The sequence below is a fragment of the Anastrepha obliqua genome, chromosome 1 (genome assembly GCF_027943255.1).
Source record: "Anastrepha obliqua isolate idAnaObli1 chromosome 1, idAnaObli1_1.0, whole genome shotgun sequence".
In the NCBI taxonomy this organism is placed as follows: domain Eukaryota; kingdom Metazoa; phylum Arthropoda; class Insecta; order Diptera; family Tephritidae; genus Anastrepha; species Anastrepha obliqua.
Window position 1 is genome coordinate 1,988,462 of NC_072892.1, and position 19,183 is coordinate 2,007,644.

Sequence of the window (19,183 nt, forward strand, 5' to 3'; positions counted from 1 at the left end):
TCACCTACCTGCACCTCTTGAGATACAAAGAGCCAATTAAACTTTTTCACCCATATTTTTGTGAGAACTTTTTATTTCACTCAACTCTAGCGGTATTTAAAGAATTCGGTTGCAATTTCCCGACAATTGGCATCCCCAGCGTCTGTGTGCATACATACATATATGCATGTAGAAGAAGGAAGCGGGTTTTCCAAAGAATGTTATCAGTGCAATGCATAGCAGCGCAAATAAGGCAACGCGGTTTTCAGATTTGCACTACATCAGCTTAATCAGAACATCGTAGTTGAGCGGCGTACTAAGAAGTCATCATAAGTGCAAATTTCTTTTTTAAAATTAAAATAAATGCGACGACTTCAAATATTATTGCTTCTTAGCATCGCTCTGTGCCGATCTTTTATAAGTGGTGCGTAATGGTCGGGCTATCTGTGACCTGGCAAGGTTATCATTCAAATATTTTTCAATGTTGTTCTTTTTTTGCATGTACGAAATAGTGGTGTCTGCGACTAACTGCACCGTCGCGAATGGCGAGTGGAAGTGCCTGAATGGTGATTGCATCTCAATAAATGTGCTCTGCGATGGCACCAAGCACTGTCGCGATGGCTCCGATGAGACCAGAAAGTTTTGCAAAAATGCGATATGTACACCGTTATTATTTCGTTGTGATTACGGTGCGTGTATACCGTTGACACAGCTCTGTGATGGTGTAGTCGATTGTGCAGATTCGTCAGATGAGAATAGTGAGAAGTGTCGCAAACGACGTGAGGAAGTACCGCCTGATGAAAATGACGACAAAAAAAATCAACTTAATTGTGCAGGGTAAAAATATCCGTCTAAGTTTTGGTTGCATTTTGATGGTACCTTTTTTGATAGCATCTTTGACATTAGTCGAGTGGACAGATGTAGAATTTTGCACGATAGAACAACGCGTTAAAATTAACGGTCTTCGAGATATTCAAATTAATTGATCTTCTTTTGCAATATAATTTGTGATTTTTTTGGTGAAAATAATCATCCGAATGAGTCGACAGTTCAAAGGTTGACGAAACATTTTCAAGAAACTGGTTCTGTCGAGCAGACCAAAACTGTACAGCGGACGAAAATGGAAATGAAAGAGCGTTTATCGTCAATGCACAACGCTATGGTTAACTGATCGACGATTTTTTGTGGCCTGAGCTTGCGGGAATAGACATAGGTCGATCTTTATCTGCAACAGAAGGGAGCCAAAAGTTGCACAACATAGGAAAATATTACACTATTGCGATCTAAGTTTGCCGGTCGATGAATTTCACGCAATGGTGAAATAAACTGACCTCCTAGATCATGCGATCTAATTCCACTAGACTAATTTATATGGGGTTGTTTGAAAAGAAAAGTCTATGGGAATTAGTCAACAATGATTTCAGAGCCAAATTCGCTTAAGCGGTTATCGCGCCAATCTAGAAAACGAAGATTTCAGAGTTGAAACACAACATTCATTCATTCGAGATTGCTGAACTCAATGCGATAATGTGTGAGCGAGTACTTGAAAGTTTTACTTGTTATATGACAGCCTGTAGACGTGCCCATGGCCGGCATTTCAATGACGTCATTTTTCAGAAATAATTTTTAAGCGCCGTATTTTGCATAAAAACAGTGAAACTTAAACTAATTTTACAACTCTTTTTTTATAACAACATCCAGGCGCGCCTTTTGAAAGACCCTTTATATACATATATACACATATGTATGTACATATTTACATGCGTGCAGATAAGGAAGTCGGAATGTTTCCCATTCATAAATATTTTTTCCGGTTTCTATTCAAAAATCTCGCTTAGTGGTGTGAATTTATACAGAAACAGCATTTTTTTTTTAAATTTATTAATACTTAGAAGTAATTCATAAATTTTGATTATAATGCAGAGTAATAGCAAATATTTGAAGGCTTTACAGTAAAAAACAAAAAAATAATTTTATAAGTTTAGAATTTAGTTACTTACCAAAAATTGTAACATTTATACTTGCGTCGGTTTCACGATATAACTAATAATACAAAAAATATTAATAAAAATAAAAAATATAATAGTACACGCCCACTCGTCACCGTTGCCGAAAAGCGCAAATTCCGTGGGCTCGTAGTTTTTGAAGAAACATCAAATCATTGATTTGTCGGCACGGCAGACCAGCAAAGAATATTTGAAACTGCGCCGCGACTGAACTGTTAACTCAAACCCACATTTCAGATGTGTTGCGGGTTAGCTGTAGATGCTATAAGCGCAGCAAAGCAAAACCACACGGAAGTTAAAAAAACAAAAATGCTTTCTCAATACAGCAACAGCTGATTTTTTAATGCTTTTGCTGTTATGCTTTTAAAGTGAAAAAATTAATTGTGGAAAGCAAATATTTTAGGATTTAAGCACCTTAAAGTCTTGGTGGTGGTGCTGGTTATGGTGGTGTTGTCTGAGGGAAACAGCCTAGACTCAATTAGCACAAAAGATGCCAATTTGGAGCACCACTTGTAGAACCCCTAATTGTTATTAGTCGAACCATCTTGAATTGGCTATGAATCTGCTTATGTTGTCTATTTTCTTTTCTGCAATTTCTTTCAAGTTGACTATCGAGAATTAGCCTAGCATTCTATGCCGTAGAGCACCCAAATTTGCGCAATCATACTGATGTTAACAGACTGATTCCCTAGATTTTTGTTGCTTGCAGCTACTACATCTATTGTTGTACTGCCACCCCATCTTCGAGGCATAGTCTCTCAAAAGCCAGTGGCCGGTCATTGTTTTAAACTAAGATTTGCTGTCAAGAATGAAGCCGAATTTTGTTGCACTATTCGTCAAGTGGCATTGTGGAATACCCAGATATTGGTGTGGATCTATCTTATCTTCTATGCATCCCCACACCATAACTTAAAGTTTGCCAAATTTCACTGTCGACCTAATATTTCGCCTTTCCAGTAATTTTGATATCTGCCTCCACACTATATTGGGTCAATCAGCTCTAAGCTCACTAGCAAGATTTCTTATTGTAGCCTGGGGGTTTACGGCTACTTCTCTCAACAAAAACGCGCTCAGTTATTTTCCGTGGTCTTCCACTTGCAGATTTTGTATGCAGCCTCTTTTTATTTTCTGCACGTTTTATTACATATATTATGAATACCTTGTCGGATTGAAAAAAAAAAACATTTCTAATAACTGTTACACAATTTTTCCTATTGTTTTGTATTTCGTTAAGGGGGGACCCTCATTTAGACGGTCGAAAAATGCATAATTTTTGGGAATTTTTTTCTCAGGTAAAATAACTTCAAACGTTTTGTAATTCATAAAGTACTTTAATAAATGTCTTGACTGTCTACAAAAATTTTCGAAGAAGAAAAAAAACATTTTAAGTATGGAAATATACACCTCGTCCATGGCACCTCATTCTATCTGTGTACATTCTAGCGCTCTGAATTTTTTTCTGAAATAAAAAAACCAAATTTTTTTTAAAACTTTAGGATAATACCTTCGATGTGACATTTTGATTTAAAAAAAAAATGTCGAAATTGATATTTTTTACCCAGTTTTATGTTAAAAGTGATTTTTCATGCATAAAAATTGACTTTAAAATTACAAAAAAATATGAAAATCTTTTTTTTAAAAAAAAACACTTAATGTCACATTGAAAACAATTTAATTATCTTTAAAATGAGCTATTGTAAAGCCTGATTGGTTCAATACAGCGTTCTCAATTGTGTACACAAAATCGAAAAATGATGTTTCGAGAAAAACGCGTTTAAAGTTTTGGATACAGGCGATCAGGCCACCCGTCGCGTCCTGTTAAAAATTTTGTCACTCCTTCAAAAATACAGATATCGACTTGAAATTTTGAAAGTATATTCTTAAATAGTTGTAGAATAGATTAAAATTATTTCCAAAAAATCGATTTTTTTGACCCGATAAATGAGGGTCCCCCCTTAAATAAAAGCAAACGTTAAATATATTTATGTGATTTAAGTAAATCTCTCTATAATACCTATGTGGTGTTGAACATTAAAGCAAATCCCAGAATCTTCTGAAATGTATCAAATCTAGAAGGAGTAGTGCCAGTATTCCCACTGGTATCTTTTTAAACAGTGAAGCGACAAATTTATTTGCTGAGTTTTTTAAATCTAATTTTGTTGATGAAGAACTTCACCTTCCGTGCGACTTTTCTTCTGACTTAGAGCGCGCCTTGAACTTTAGAGCTCCTTGCCTTTCACCTGGGGATATTAGTAATGCTTTACTTAAATAGAAATCCTCCTCTCAAACTGATGCTTTCAGCAGTTTTGAAAAAAAAATTGTCTGACCTTGGTCTATCCCCTAAAAATTATATTCAACAAATCGTAATTGACGCATGGAAGCTCTCTTTTCTCTATCGACTATTTCCAAAATTTTTGAGCACGCGGTCAATGCAAAACTGAGCTTTGCGGTTAAATCTTTAATTTGCCCAATTCAGCATGGGTTTGTTCCCAACAGCTCCACAATATCTAATCTGGGTGTTTTTAGTGACTGTATTTACACTGACTTTTCGAAAGCCTTTGACAAAGTTTCTCATAGAATCTTAATTAAAATATTAGCTTTTTTTGGCTTGAACTTTGCTTTTCTGCAATGGACAAGCTTTTATTTGAGCAAAATACGTTGTGTTGTAACAATTGATGAAATTTCATACATTAACTTTGTTGCCACCTCTGGTGTTCCGCAAGGAAGTATCTTGGGGCTGCTCTTATTTGCGTTATTTATTAAGGACATCAAAAGTTGTTTCTCATTTGCTAAATTTTTGCTTTATGCTGATGACCTAAAGATATTCTCAGCGCTCAAGACTCAAGAGGATGCCATTAAACTTCAAGCCGATATGGATAGGCTTTACTTGTGGTGCCTGAATTCAGGTATTTCGCTGAAATTATCCAAGTGCTTTCAAATATCTTACTCGAAAACATCTAACATTGTGCGTACTAAGTACAGAATCTCGACTTGTGTCCAGCAGTGTGTTAGAGAGAGTTTAAGGACCTTGGCGTTATCTTTAATAACAAATGTTCTTTTAATAACCATATAAATTATATTACTTCAAAATCTTTCGCGATGTTGGGCTTCGTCAGACGGAACGCCACTAAGTTCTCTGGTCCCTATACCATCAAGTTACTTTATACATCATTTGTTAGGTCTTATTTATGGTAGGATATGCCATTTTTATTTGGAGACCAAGCAGTCAGCAAGCTATCAATAGAATCGAGCTTATTGCACACATTATTCTCAAATATGCCCTTCGGGCTCTGAATTTTATTGATCCCATGCCATCATATTGTACCCGTCTCATCCTTATAAGTCTCAAGGTTTTAGAAATTCGAAGGTCTATACAGCGTCTGCCTTTTACACATAATACCATATTATTACTGGAGTTATTGGTTGTCACTATTTGTTGTACGCGCCAATTATATATATATATATATATACATATTAAAGTGGTGCACAAGTCGACATATATGTGCTTTCAAGTCATTTGCTAAATTCACACAACAATGCAGTGTTTTGTTCTCAACTAACAGTAACAGGCAATAGCAGCTAGAGAGAAAACCAAATCATGCTTTTGTATGACTTGTTTCTCTCTCAGCATTATCACAACACACATATTTCGGCAAGATAGCAAGAAAAGCAATGACACTGAAAGGCAATGAAAAACAATTCAATTCAAACAAGTGAATTGTGTCAAATGTGGATTATTTATATTACTTACATGAATTCCTGATATTTTAAAATCAAATAGGCAGTTAATGTTTGGTATGATGGTTTTGTAGAATAAAAATTAAATTCTGATTAATATTTGAATGTAACTTACACTTTGCCTGCAAATATTCTTCTGCGCACTTTATTGGATTTTAAGTTTACTAAAAGCTGTCTTATTTCATAACTTCAATAGCTTTAAAAATTATTCATCGAAAGTTTACCGTTATTTATTAATATTCTCCCCTTAATACGCAAAAGTGCGCGGGGAACGAAGAAATGTGTATGTTTGCAATTTTCATACATCTCGAAGGTGTGCTAATGCACACTACGTACATATGACACCAATTCACACATTGTACTTGATGTCTTTCGGCAAAGCTTGTATGAGAATGTTTTTCTACCATTGCCATGCAAGCATATAAGCAGCGTCGTGCAGTTCGTGCACTGTCGATAGAGCCGAAGTAGTATTGCTTGTTGAAGACAGTTTTTCTTCGTTGCTGTTCAAGTTGTGTGCCTACATTGCTTTTTGTCTTCACAAACAGTGTCACATGCAATGTGTGACTTGTTGCTTTGTAATAAGCAAGTCATTTGTGCACCACTTTAATACATATGTATGTATAATTCTAAGCTAATTTTGCATCATAGCCTCTAAGGATTGCAATTCATAGACTTAAATAAATAAATAAATCGACAAAAGGCACGTCAGAAATAGGAGGAGGAGCCTGGCCAAACACCTAACAGAACTAGGTATGTGCCAATTACTTATTTTTTTATTATTTTATTTTCTAATTATAATAGACCGACAGAGTAACTTCAAACATTTGCCATCCATTTTCCAGGCAATTTTGCGTTCTTTATTAACTGCTTACGATTTGAAATTTTGATCAAGAAATCTCACTTTGCATCATTTTATGACTGATTGATGATTTATGCGTGTGTTTCAACTCAGTGAGATAACGGTATATCAAATCATATACGCAAACGAAGCCGACGATAGATATTTAAAAACACTTCTTTAACTGCTGAGAGAAGCATTTGTTTTGTTTTTGTTTGCTTTGGTAGATTTAAAAATTTTACTGCTACGTAGTAAGTTAATGAAATAAGTTTGAAAAGCTCTCCGAATTCAATAAGTTGGCTTTAGTTAAGGAATTACAAATAATTTAGTATTTCGAAAGATTTTATTGACAAACCGTAGGCGAAATTTTTTTGCTTTCTTGGGCGAAGTGGTTAAAACTAGGACGTGACATAAATCTCAGATAATGCCAGATACTTAAATATTAATTTGTCATTTATCGCTTGCAGTTGGGGCCAAATGAAGTGCAGGTCAGGTCTTTGTATTAGTGTAGACGGTAAATGCAATGGCATACGCGATTGTGACGATGGCAGCGATGAAACCGCTCGTTTATGCAAAGCGATGACCTGTACGGAAAAACAATTTAAATGTGATTATGGAGCATGCGTACCGCTGAATGCTGTTTGTAATGGAAAAGTGGAGTGTTGGGATGAAACCGATGAAAACCCAGAGTTGTGTGAAACAAATAGAGTTGCTGCAGGAGCGGTCACAACAACATTAAGACCGCCGACAATTCCTAATGCTAAAAATGTATCAACGAGCGGAATAAATACAACCACAACAACTACTATACCTATTCTTGAAATGTTTATCGAAGTCGAAGACAGTGACATAGATATGATCGATACTACAACCAATAAAGACCAATTCGCTTCCGAATCAATAACGAGTCAACCAGAACCTATAACAACTACAATTAAAAATTTCACCAACGGTTTGTATAATGTACAGCAAAAAGCACAGAAAGTTTACGAAAACTCAACTAATACAAACAACATCTCGAAACACATAGTCGAGAATACCCAGGAAGCCAAAGTAGGAATCAATAGGCCGAATATCCCACTACACCTTAATACAACAGCTATTGAAATAGAAGCACGTCTAAGTCTAGATACCGAAGAAATATCTCAGGGCGTAAGTAATACTAGACGTCTACCGGGAATAGCGGGAAATGAAATAGCGGGTCCCAAAAGCAACACATCTGAACCTATATATACGACTACGGACGTAAGCATTCCACTATCGCAAACGCATCAAACACGGATTACTAATACAACAAATTACAATGGTAATCCAGCTAAGCGTCCAACACATCTCGATAAAGAGGTCTCTTACACATCAAAATCCGGGCCATCAACGCCACCAAAATTCGCCACCGTATCTACCACCTTACAAACTACACCTCTCACTACAACTTTGCTCAGACCTGTTGCAGCCGCCAAAAGTAAGTGTAATTTTGGCGAATGCGCTTTTCCGCTAATTTGTGAAATTTCGAATCCCAACTCGACACATTTAAGTAATACCAATCGGCGCATATCTGCTGAAGAAGGTTCCCATATAACATTTAGTTGCAGCAAAGGGTATGAGTTAGAAGGTGCGAAACGCATAACCTGTACTGAGCGTGGATGGAGTCTTCATAATAAGCCAAAATGCGGTGAGGTTTTGGATGAATGTTTTACCCAGCGTATTTCTAATCTTAGTATTCTTCTTCCAATAGCGATTGCTTGTGAAGTGGACTTTTTAGCTCAATGCACATCACAATTCGGATGTTTATATAAAAGACCAAATTCGAACTCACAAATTTCCATAACACCGAATTTTACGGAGAGTAAAGTGGAGAAACACACTCAAATTGATTTTAAATGCAGAGAAGGCTATGAGTTGGAAGGTTTCAGAAGCAGAATATGTACGGAGAGTGGCTGGGCACAGCCCTTGCCCCAATGCAGTAAGTTTAGTGTGGAAGAAAACTTTTCTTTGGAAAAAAAATACCCAAAAAAAGCACAAGAAACGCGCTCAGAAGTGGAAATATTATACTTGCGAATCTATTCTTTTTTAATAATTAGTCTAACATGACTAAATAAAATCCATTATTCATAGCCTTTTCCTTTTAACGAGGTTGTTTTCGTACAGATATGTGCGTTCTCTTCTCAGCTGCCTGATGGACATGGCACTCGGAGAAGTGATGCTGCGGAACTGTAAAGGAACATTCACTCTGTTGGTTGTGGTTTTTTAGTTGCCGCTCTCTATCAGGGTATTCCACTTGAATGCTGTGCGTTGCCAACCAGCTATGTCCTGTCAGTAGTCTTGGCAGAAGCCTAAGGTTCACTGCTTTAAGAGGTGATAAAAATCGCAGCTAGATATGTATATATTGCTTTGGCATTGCACGAGAGAAAAAGTTTTAATAGATAGATGATTGTTGAAGTATTTAAAGATTTCTACTTTGAAAATATTACAGTTCAGAACAGTAAAAAGTATTTTTATCTAGTGATGACCTTCATCAAAAAGTTCCCGGAATGTAAAGAATTCAGAAATTTCAAAACGCAAGTTTCTTCCGCAAAGGTGATATTACTGCCTTCAAAGTATTCCCCATCAACTGCAACGCACCTATGCCAGTGTTTGATGCAGCTCTCGAAACATTTCTGTAACTCTATTTGCGGTATAGCCAACAGCTGTCTTCGATTTTTCCATTACTTCGTTTTGGCTCTTAAAATGCGTTCCCCGCAGTGGTTTCTTGATTCGATCAAATATAAAAACCTTATCAGGTGAATTCGATGGCTGTTGGATGGTATTTGTTTCGTTGTTTATCAAAAAATCACGGGTAATGAAAGTCTGTGCGGCGGTGCGTTATCACGAGGTGCAAAATTCAGGAATTGTTTCCCACAAACTCTTTGTTTCTTGGCGAATTGCGTCACATTAACATCTCATAACGCCCAAATTATGACGCTTATTATCTGACCTTTTGACAGACATTTGTGGTGTCCAGTACCGTTGTAATCCATAAAATTCGTAAGCATTGCTTTCTTTTTTTGACTGAAAACAACGTTGTTTTTTTTGTCTCGGTTCATCCGTTTATTCAAAGCTTTAGTGGAGAGCTCGCCCGATATCTTTATTGCATTTCATATTCATAAACCCACGTCTTGTCTCCAGTTAAGATGCGTTGAATTATCGTTGGGCCGCAATCAACCTTGAAAATCATGCCTTTGGCGATATCGCCGCTGCCTCTTTTTTGCATGGAATTCAAGTCTACGTCTAGTCAAGTGAAATTTAATACTTTGAGATTAACTTTGCAGCAACTCAAATCATGAACTACAATGTCCTGAACGGATTCATAAGCAATGTTCAAGTCCTCTACCAGCTCTGAGATGGTTAATTTGCGATTATTGATCAATTTTTCTTTCACTTTATTGATGTTTTTTCAGTTCAATTTTGCGATGTCGACGGCCTGCCACTACGTCCGCCTCCTCGATAAACTCATTAACTTTTATGAAGCGTTCATGCCCCTCATTACCGAAATAGTTTCCCAACAACTCTAAGGTTTTCGCACAATTGAATCCATTTTTAATGCACAATTTAATACGTTGTCTGGCCTGTGGCTGCACGATAGTTCGATATACCGATCAATAGTTTTTTCTGTGTAGCATACAAACATATGTAAAGGTAATAAAGATTACCAAATAGTCGCGCGTGATCTGCCGAAAAACCCCAATTGGGGAAAGTTCCTCCAATGTGATCACCATTTTGTTGTAAAATATGAGTGATTTTCAGTTGTTGAACTCTTAGTGCGAACTCAAAAATGATAAAAATCCAAAATCGGATTAATTTTGTCTGAAAGAGATTGTTTTTTGCTTACCACGTGCAGCACCTTTTGGTATTAGAAAAGCGACAGTTTGACAGATATGGCTTTAAGAAATAAAAGTAAAAAAATCATTTTCAGTTAAATATTGCCATTTGAACGCCTTGGAAAGGTGCAAGGGAGAGCTCAGCTGTGTAGTTTATAATTCAAACACGAGATCCTACATGAAATCTGGGGAATATTACTGGAATGAACTTTTGAGGAAAGATTCTCATGTCGAATTCAATTGTGATCATGGCTATAAACTGGAAGGCGAATATCGTTCAACATGCACCGGGACTGGCTGGGACAATATTACGCCTAAATGCGGTATATTAACCTTTAATTACAATTTTTCGCATATTTTTTATCACAATTTTCCTGTCAGTGAAATCATGTCGAGGAAACCTTTTACCCAAATGTGGTCATCCGCTTGTTTGTAAATCCTACGATTCAAAAACGAAATCGTATAAAGAAATAACTACTACATCAAATACGCTTTATGCGCAAAAAAGTGAAATTATATTCAATTGCATCAACGGTTATCAGTTGCAAGGTGCATATCGCACAGTTTGTAAATCGTTTCGTTGGAGTCATGAGGGGGATATTGTCTGGCCGAAATGCAGTGAGTTTTTTCTTTTTCATTTAACCAAATTATACTACTCTTTGTTTTCTCACTCCCCCACATTCACTTTTCCACAGTTCGAGCTTGCAGTCTAGATTATGTTTTAAGCCATAAGAATTCAATGGAATGTTTTTATCATGAATATTCTCAGTCGAAATGGTTGGATATCCACTATTATTTCAATCGTAGCTGGATACCGGAAGACTCCTATATATACTGTCGTTGTAAAAATGGCAGCCAGGGGAGATATTTAAACTGTACTGGATTTGGTTGGGACTATGATTTTCCTAAATGCGGTAAATTTCCAATTACTTTCAATTAATTAAATTCGGTTTTTTATATATAATTATATTCCATTTTAATATGTTTTATTTTGTTTCATTATTTTGCTTTCATATTTTCATATTTTGCTTTATTTTATTTTAATTCTATTTATTATAGGTATTTTTATTTTTCATTACTTTGTTTTATTTTATTCCATTTCATTTTGTTTTACTCTATATTTATCTTTTTTATATTACTTTTCTTAATTTTTTAAGTTATTTTGCTTTATTTTGTTTCATTTCATTATATTGGATCTTAATTTTTTATAACATTTTTCCTTATTTTATTTTATTTAGTTTTGATTCACTTTATTTTGTTCTCCATAACATTTTTTAAATATTACTTTTCTTTATTTAATTTTATTTGTTTGATTTATTTTATCTTCTGCTCAAATATAAACGAGAGGGTATCAATAAAACGGTCCGCGGATGACATATGGCAAAAATAAATTTTTTGTTTTTTGGTAGGACTGTTATAAGCTTACATGGCAAATTTCAGCATGATATGTCACATAGTTTGTTTTCTGTGCTACTGTAAACAAGTCAAGCTCGAGTGTTTTCTTCGAATTCAACGATGGAAATTCAAGTTGAACATAGAATTTGTTTAAAATTTTGTTATTCCAACAAAATTTCGGCTTCAGACGCCTTAAAAATGTTGCAGGCAACCTATGGGGACTCTGCTCTATCGCGTGCATGTGTTTTCCAGTGGTACAAATCGTTCAAAGAGGGCCGTACATCGGTTGAAAACTTGCCTCATGAACGTCGTCCAGCAACATCAGTAAACGACGAAAACATCGGAAAAGTAAAGGAAATTGTGCTTGAAAATCGCACAAATCGCAAAATCGGTTAACGCTGAATATTATTTAGACGTTTTAAAGCGTTTGCGCGAGAACATTCGTCTTAAAAGGAAGGAATTGTCGGACAACAAGTCATGGTTCTTGCATCACGATAATGCACCAGCTCATACATCACGTCTTTTTCGCGATTATTTGAACAAAAATGTTAATATCGTTCCGCAAGCACCGTATTCGCCTCATATGGCTCCATGTGACTTTTTCCTGTTTCCCAAGCTCAATTGCCGCTCCGTGGAAAACATTTTGAGACAATTGAAGTCATAAAAGAGAATTCGAAGAACACACTCGAGCTTGACTTGTTTACAGTAGCACAGAAAACAAACTACATATGTGACATATCACGCTGAAATTTGCCATGTAAGCTTATATACCGTCTCGTTCATATTTGAGTAGAAGGTATTTTATTTTACCATTTTTATTTATTTACCTTTATTTAATTTAATTTTTTTTTTCGATTCAGATTTTTTTTATATTACCTTTCCTTATTTCATTTTATTTTATTTTATTTTTTTCCAACATTATTTTATAGAATTATATTTTATTTTGTTTTAGTTTTTTACTCTATTTTTATTTTTCCACTTTAATTAGCTATTTTTGTAATTTAATTTTTTTATTTCATTTTATTCTATTTTGATGTTTTTTTATAATTTTTATTCTATTCTTCTATTCTATTTTTATTTTTTATCTAATCTTGTTTATTATATTTTAATTTAGTCTTTTTTTATTATTTTTATTTTATTTTCTCTCAACTTTATTTTTTTAATTATATTTTATTTTCTTAAATGATTTTACTTTGTTATTATATTTTGATTTTGACGTGTCAACGTCTTATAATTCGATGGAGCCGGCTGCACGCACCAAAAAAAGGGGCGTTATCTTACTCATGCGGCGTTACCTTGCTCTGAGGCTTGCACTGCAAGCGAGAGCGCGGAACGTACGACAAAGAGGCACAATCGACCCACGCGTTCGGCAAAGTTCGACATCTGGCTCTCACCTACTTGAGTAAGCGACGAGTCCGGACAGCTGCTATACAATAATACATGACTAATTGAAAGCCTATGGGAAACTACATACACACATACATATGCCTGTATGCACATATGTACGTATGTGTGTAACGAACTTTGTTCCAAGAGCTAAATGAGTGTGCGCTTTTACTCACTTAAAAATGTATAAACAAATTAACAACAAACATGCGAACTATCGCTTTTATATGCAATAAATGAGCAGCAAAGAGATTAAGAGAGCAACAATGCATCATTCCATTCATTGACTGGCACACAAGAATTATAGAAAGAAGATTGCGCCCATCAGAGCGTACGTGACGTCACGTTTGCAGAGTTGTGCAGTATTGCCAACCATTTGCTCTTCGCAATAAATTTAGTGCTTTTTTATACCGAAAATGCGACAATTTTTAAGTTTGGTGTTTGTTTCTTTTTGTTTTTAATTTAAGGCTACCGAGACTTTAGGTTTAAAAAAAACTGTATTGTTATACAAAAGAAGTTTTAAAAAGGCCACTCTGAGAAGATTTTAGTGCTAATGAATTTTTTTTTTACTCTTATAAAATTTGATATTTGAAAGTACAAATTTAATGTTTGGCTCCATTTAAGGCTATGCAAAAATATTAAATGCCCCTCTCTCAACTCTTCTTAAGATTGAAAACCTTTTTACACATTTTAAAAAGCCTTTGAATTTATTGAATGCGAATTGAAACCATAGAGGTGTAATCGTTTCTTCCGGTCATCAATCCTTAGTGAGACATAGAGCATCAAGAGGTGTATTCATAGTAAAAATAAGCAACAAAATACCAGAAAATACTTAAGAAACCATAATGACATTTTTATAAAAAGAATACCTTATCTAGTTACATAACCTCAAATATAGCAAATAACTCGTTCCCTTAACAAAAGAGTCTCGCTTAACAAAAGAAACCGATAAATTAAATTGTACATAAGCATAACACATTTATTGAAAAAAAAAACGCACATTTTAAAGACAATTTGTCACGCATACAAAGTTCTTTAAGTTATTCAATAAAAATTTGTTGGGTTATTTTCTTTGAATAGGCATTTTAGTGCGTTTTTATATCCAAAGCTAGGCAACACCGCAGTAGCGAGAGAGAGATTTGACTGCCGAAAGCAGAAGAACACCAACAACACCTGCAATCGCGGGCAATGCCACCAGATGTTAAAAAAAAGTAAAGCTAAATAAAACTGAGTGAATTATTTAAATAATTATTAAAAAATGTATATTTTACAAAATTATAAACATGACATTTTAATTAGAACAGCTAGAAAAATGTCATGAAGAAAGAACTAAAACTCCGAGACAAAAAATAATAAAAATAACAAAAAAAAAAAATGCTAAATCAAGTTACGAAAATGGTAATCTGGCCATACTGGAGCTAAAATCACGTAACTAGTTGTCAAATTCGCTGAGCGCAAAGTAACGGGACCACGATGGGCGCCATCTCATTATTCTTTGCATCACGACTGGCACATTTCAAATTATATAATATTCAGTAGTTGAACGCGAATCGGCAACAGGTTAGGAAGTGAGCAAAGTTTTATTAAAAGAAACAGAGAGCATAACTGAATTTGATGCACACAACTCTTTTTACAACAAATTAAAATTAAATTTGCAAAAATAATTAAGTAATTGAACAACAAAATGTATTATTATAAAATAATAAAATCAAAAATTAATTTTTAACAGTCGAGCAGAAATTGAAACAATAAATTTTATTCAAGTATTTTGTAAATTTAAAATGATTTTCTGAACGAAGAATTTTATGAAAAATTGTTTCGAACGACGACTAATTTTACAGAACCGCTATGTACATTGTCAAAAAAAGATTGACATAATTGTATTTATGCGTACAAATAAAAGTAACTTGATCAATTTTATTGCGATTCCATTTACCTCCTTCTCTATACAAAATGTCTATCAAACAAATAAAAATAAAATTTTATTTTGAAAAATGCAACCATTGCATTATGACGTTGTCACGTTCAACTATCTTCAGTAAACCGACTTTATAGACAACCTCTTTTTTTTAATTAGTTTAATCTTCTTTTATTTATTTTTTCAACTTTATTTTATTTCACGTTTTTTTGTGTTTTTTTATTATACTTTGATTCTTTTATATAATTTTTCGTTATTTTATTTTATTCTATCTTTATTTTTATATAGTTTTTTATTTTATTTGGTTTTGTTCTGTTTCTGTTTTATTTATTTTCGACTTTATTTTATTTCACCATAATTTACTTTATTTTCTTAATTTGTTTAATTCCATTTTTCCTTTATTATGTTCCCTTATATTTTGTTTTTTTAGTTTATTTTATTTTAATTCTTTACTTAATTTTTTTTTTTTGCTTTTAATTTTTATTTATTTTGTTTATTCCTATTTTTATTTTATTTTTTTTTTCAACTATAACTTATTTCATTATAATTTAATTTTACACATTTTAAAAAGCCTTTGAATTTATTGAATGCGAATTGAAACCATAGAGGTGTAATCGTTTCTTCCGGTCATCAATCCTTAGTGAGACATAGAGCATCAAGAGGTGTATTCATAGTAAAAATAAGCAACAAAATACCAGAAAATACTTAAGAAACCATAATGACATTTTTATAAAAAGAATACCTTATCTAGTTACATAACCTCAAATATAGCAAATAACTCGTTCCCTTAACAAAAGAGTCTCGCTTAACAAAAGAAACCGATAAATTAAATTGTACATAAGCATAACACATTTATTGAAAAAAAAAACGCACATTTTAAAGACAATTTGTCACGCATACAAAGTTCTTTAAGTTATTCAATAAAAATTTGTTGGGTTATTTTCTTTGAATAGGCATTTTAGTGCGTTTTTATATCCAAAGCTAGGCAACACCGCAGTAGCGAGAGAGAGATTTGACTGCCGAAAGCAGAAGAACACCAACAACACCTGCAATCGCGGGCAATGCCACCAGATGTTAAAAAAAAGTAAAGCTAAATAAAACTGAGTGAATTATTTAAATAATTATTAAAAAATGTATATTTTACAAAATTATAAACATGACATTTTAATTAGAACAGCTAGAAAAATGTCATGAAGAAAGAACTAAAACTCCGAGACAAAAAATAATAAAAATAACAAAAAAAAAAATGCTAAATCAAGTTACGAAAATGGTAATCTGGCCATACTGGAGCTAAAATCACGTAACTAGTTGTCAAATTCGCTGAGCGCAAAGTAACGGGACCACGATGGGCGCCATCTCATTATTCTTTGCATCACGACTGGCACATTTCAAATTATATAATATTCAGTAGTTGAACGCGAATCGGCAACAGGTTAGGAAGTGAGCAAAGTTTTATTAAAAGAAACAGAGAGCATAACTGAATTTGATGCACACAACTCTTTTTACAACAAATTAAAATTAAATTTGCAAAAATAATTAAGTAATTGAACAACAAAATGTATTATTATAAAATAATAAAATCAAAAATTAATTTTTAACAGTCGAGCAGAAATTGAAACAATAAATTTTATTCAAGTATTTTGTAAATTTAAAATGATTTTCTGAACGAAGAATTTTATGAAAAATTGTTTCGAACGACGACTAATTTTACAGAACCGCTATGTACATTGTCAAAAAAAGATTGACATAATTGTATTTATGCGTACAAATAAAAGTAACTTGATCAATTTTATTGCGATTCCATTTACCTCCTTCTCTATACAAAATGTCTATCAAACAAATAAAAATAAAATTTTATTTTGAAAAATGCAACCATTGCATTATGACGTTGTCACGTTCAACTATCTTCAGTAAACCGACTTTATAGACAACCTCTTTTTTTTAATTAGTTTAATCTTCTTTTATTTATTTTTTCAACTTTATTTTATTTCACGTTTTTTTGTGTTTTTTTTATTATACTTTGATTCTTTTATATAATTTTTCGTTATTTTATTTTATTCTATCTTTATTTTTATATAGTTTTTTATTTTATTTGGTTTTGTTCTGTTTCTGTTTTATTTATTTTCGACTTTATTTTATTTCACCATAATTTACTTTATTTTCTTAATTTGTTTAATTCCATTTTTCCTTTATTATGTTCCCTTATATTTTGTTTTTTTAGTTTATTTTATTTTAATTCTTTACTTAATTTTTTTTTTTTGCTTTTAATTTTTATTTATTTTGTTTATTCCTATTTTTATTTTATTTTTTTTTTCAACTATAACTTATTTCATTATAATTTAATTTTACACATTTTAAAAAGCCTTTGAATTTATTGAATGCGAATTGAAACCATAGAGGTGTAATCGTTTCTTCCGGTCATCAATCCTTAGTGAGACATAGAGCATCAAGAGGTGTATTCATAGTAAAAATAAGCAACAAAATACCAGAAAATACTTAAGAAACCATAATGACATTTTTATAAAAAGAATACCTTATCTAGTTACATAACCTCAAATATAGCAAATAACTCGTTCCCTTAACAAAAGAGTCTCGCTTAACAAAAGAAACCGATAAATTAAATTGTACATAAGCATAACACATTTATTGAAAAAAAAAACGCACATTTTAAAGACAATTTGTCACGCATACAAAGTTCTTTAAGTTATTCAATAAAAATTTGTTGGGTTATTTTCTTTGAATAGGCATTTTAGTGCGTTTTTATATCCAAAGCTAGGCAACACCGCAGTAGCGAGAGAGAGATTTGACTGCCGAAAGCAGAAGAACACCAACAACACCTGCAATCGCGGGCAATGCCACCAGATGTTAAAAAAAAGTAAAGCTAAATAAAACTGAGTGAATTATTTAAATAATTATTAAAAAATGTATATTTTACAAAATTATAAACATGACATTTTAATTAGAACAGCTAGAAAAATGTCATGAAGAAAGAACTAAAACTCCGAGACAAAAAATAATAAAAATAACAAAAAAAAAAAATGCTAAATCAATATATATATTTTGTTTTTTTAGTTTATTTTATTTTAATTCTTTACTTAATTTTTTTTTTTTGCTTTTAATTTTTATTTATTTTGTTTATTCCTATTTTTATTTTATTTTTTTTTTCAACTATAACTTATTTCATTATAATTTAATTTATTTTATTTCTTGCTTTGTTTTATTCTATTTACTACTTTTTAAAATTATTTTTATTTTATTTTATTTTATTTTATTTTATTTCGTTTCATTTTACTTTAATTTATTTTATTATATTTTATTTTACCAAACGTACGTACCAGTAATTAATTGCCTATTTAATTTCTCTTTCAGTTGAACAAAGAAGGCCGTGATTTGTTATAAGGTGGTAACCTGAAGATGTATGAAAAATGTATGTGTATATCATTGCGCGATTGATAATGAAGCATTAAAATAAGTTAACTACATTGTTTTCACTACAAAGTAGAACCGATCAGCCAATATAATGGAGCGTACGTCTATCTATTGGTTAACTAACAATTATACATATATCATATTCTGCTATGGACCAGATGGATCAAACGGAAGTGTGCAATTTTTAAGAAAAATTTCCAAATAAAAAATACATATATTTAAATTATATAGAAGAAATTAAATGCTTACTTGAAAGTTCTTTGAAATTTGTTATACTTAAATTTAATTCTATTGCGACGTTTCGAGAGCGCACCGAAGCTGAAGTGATCCTCTAATAATCCCATAAATCGGGTGAGTGAGAATATCCCTTGAGAGAGCTGGAAGCTCAATTCATTTCGCACCCACTTTGCCTGATCTGACCGTATATTGCTATTGAAAGTAAAATTGCATAAACGAATGCATTTTAAGTCAGTTAAACCCAGGCGGCTAAATTTGATACTTTTTAGGAGATGAGGAAGCTTAACACGATAAGCCTACCGGAAATATAGGAAAGGTTAGGTCGACCGTTGTTTAATAATAATAGAATATTTGTTTTTATTGGCGATATGAATTTATTTTTACATTTACAAACGTATTT

The 19,183-nt window shown here is 32.8% G+C and overlaps 1 protein-coding gene across 2 annotated transcripts; it reads left to right on the plus strand.

Moving 5' to 3' along the window:
• The first annotated feature begins 233 nt into the window (after positions 1-233).
• LOC129246874 (uncharacterized) lies at positions 234-18,776 on the plus strand. Of its 2 annotated transcripts, XM_054885588.1 has the most exons (9): positions 234-403; positions 492-816; positions 7,029-8,233; positions 8,297-8,524; positions 10,514-10,741; positions 10,800-11,036; positions 11,114-11,332; positions 18,487-18,544; positions 18,620-18,776. In XM_054885588.1, the coding sequence occupies exons 1-8, from the start codon at positions 343-345 to the stop codon at positions 18,504-18,506; spliced, it is 2,523 nt and encodes an 840-aa protein (XP_054741563.1). In that variant the 5' UTR covers positions 234-342; the 3' UTR covers positions 18,507-18,544; positions 18,620-18,776. The 2 variants fall into 2 exon arrangements, with proteins under 2 accessions (XP_054741563.1, XP_054741554.1); XM_054885579.1 differs by having other exon boundaries at positions 235-403; positions 18,487-18,776.
• The last annotated feature ends 407 nt before the right edge of the window (positions 18,777-19,183 follow it).

Excerpts from the sequence above, each read along its gene's own strand:
- LOC129246874 (XM_054885588.1), top strand. The coding sequence starts at position 343 with ATGCGACGACTTCAAATATTATTGCTTCTTAGCATCGCTCTGTGCCGA. Across the intron at positions 404-491 it reads GTGCCGATCTTTTATAAGTG|TGGTGTCTGCGACTAACTGC; the intron begins GTGCGTAATGGT and ends TGTACGAAATAG. Across the intron at positions 8,234-8,296 it reads TCATAATAAGCCAAAATGCG|CGATTGCTTGTGAAGTGGAC; the intron begins GTGAGGTTTTGG and ends TTCTTCCAATAG.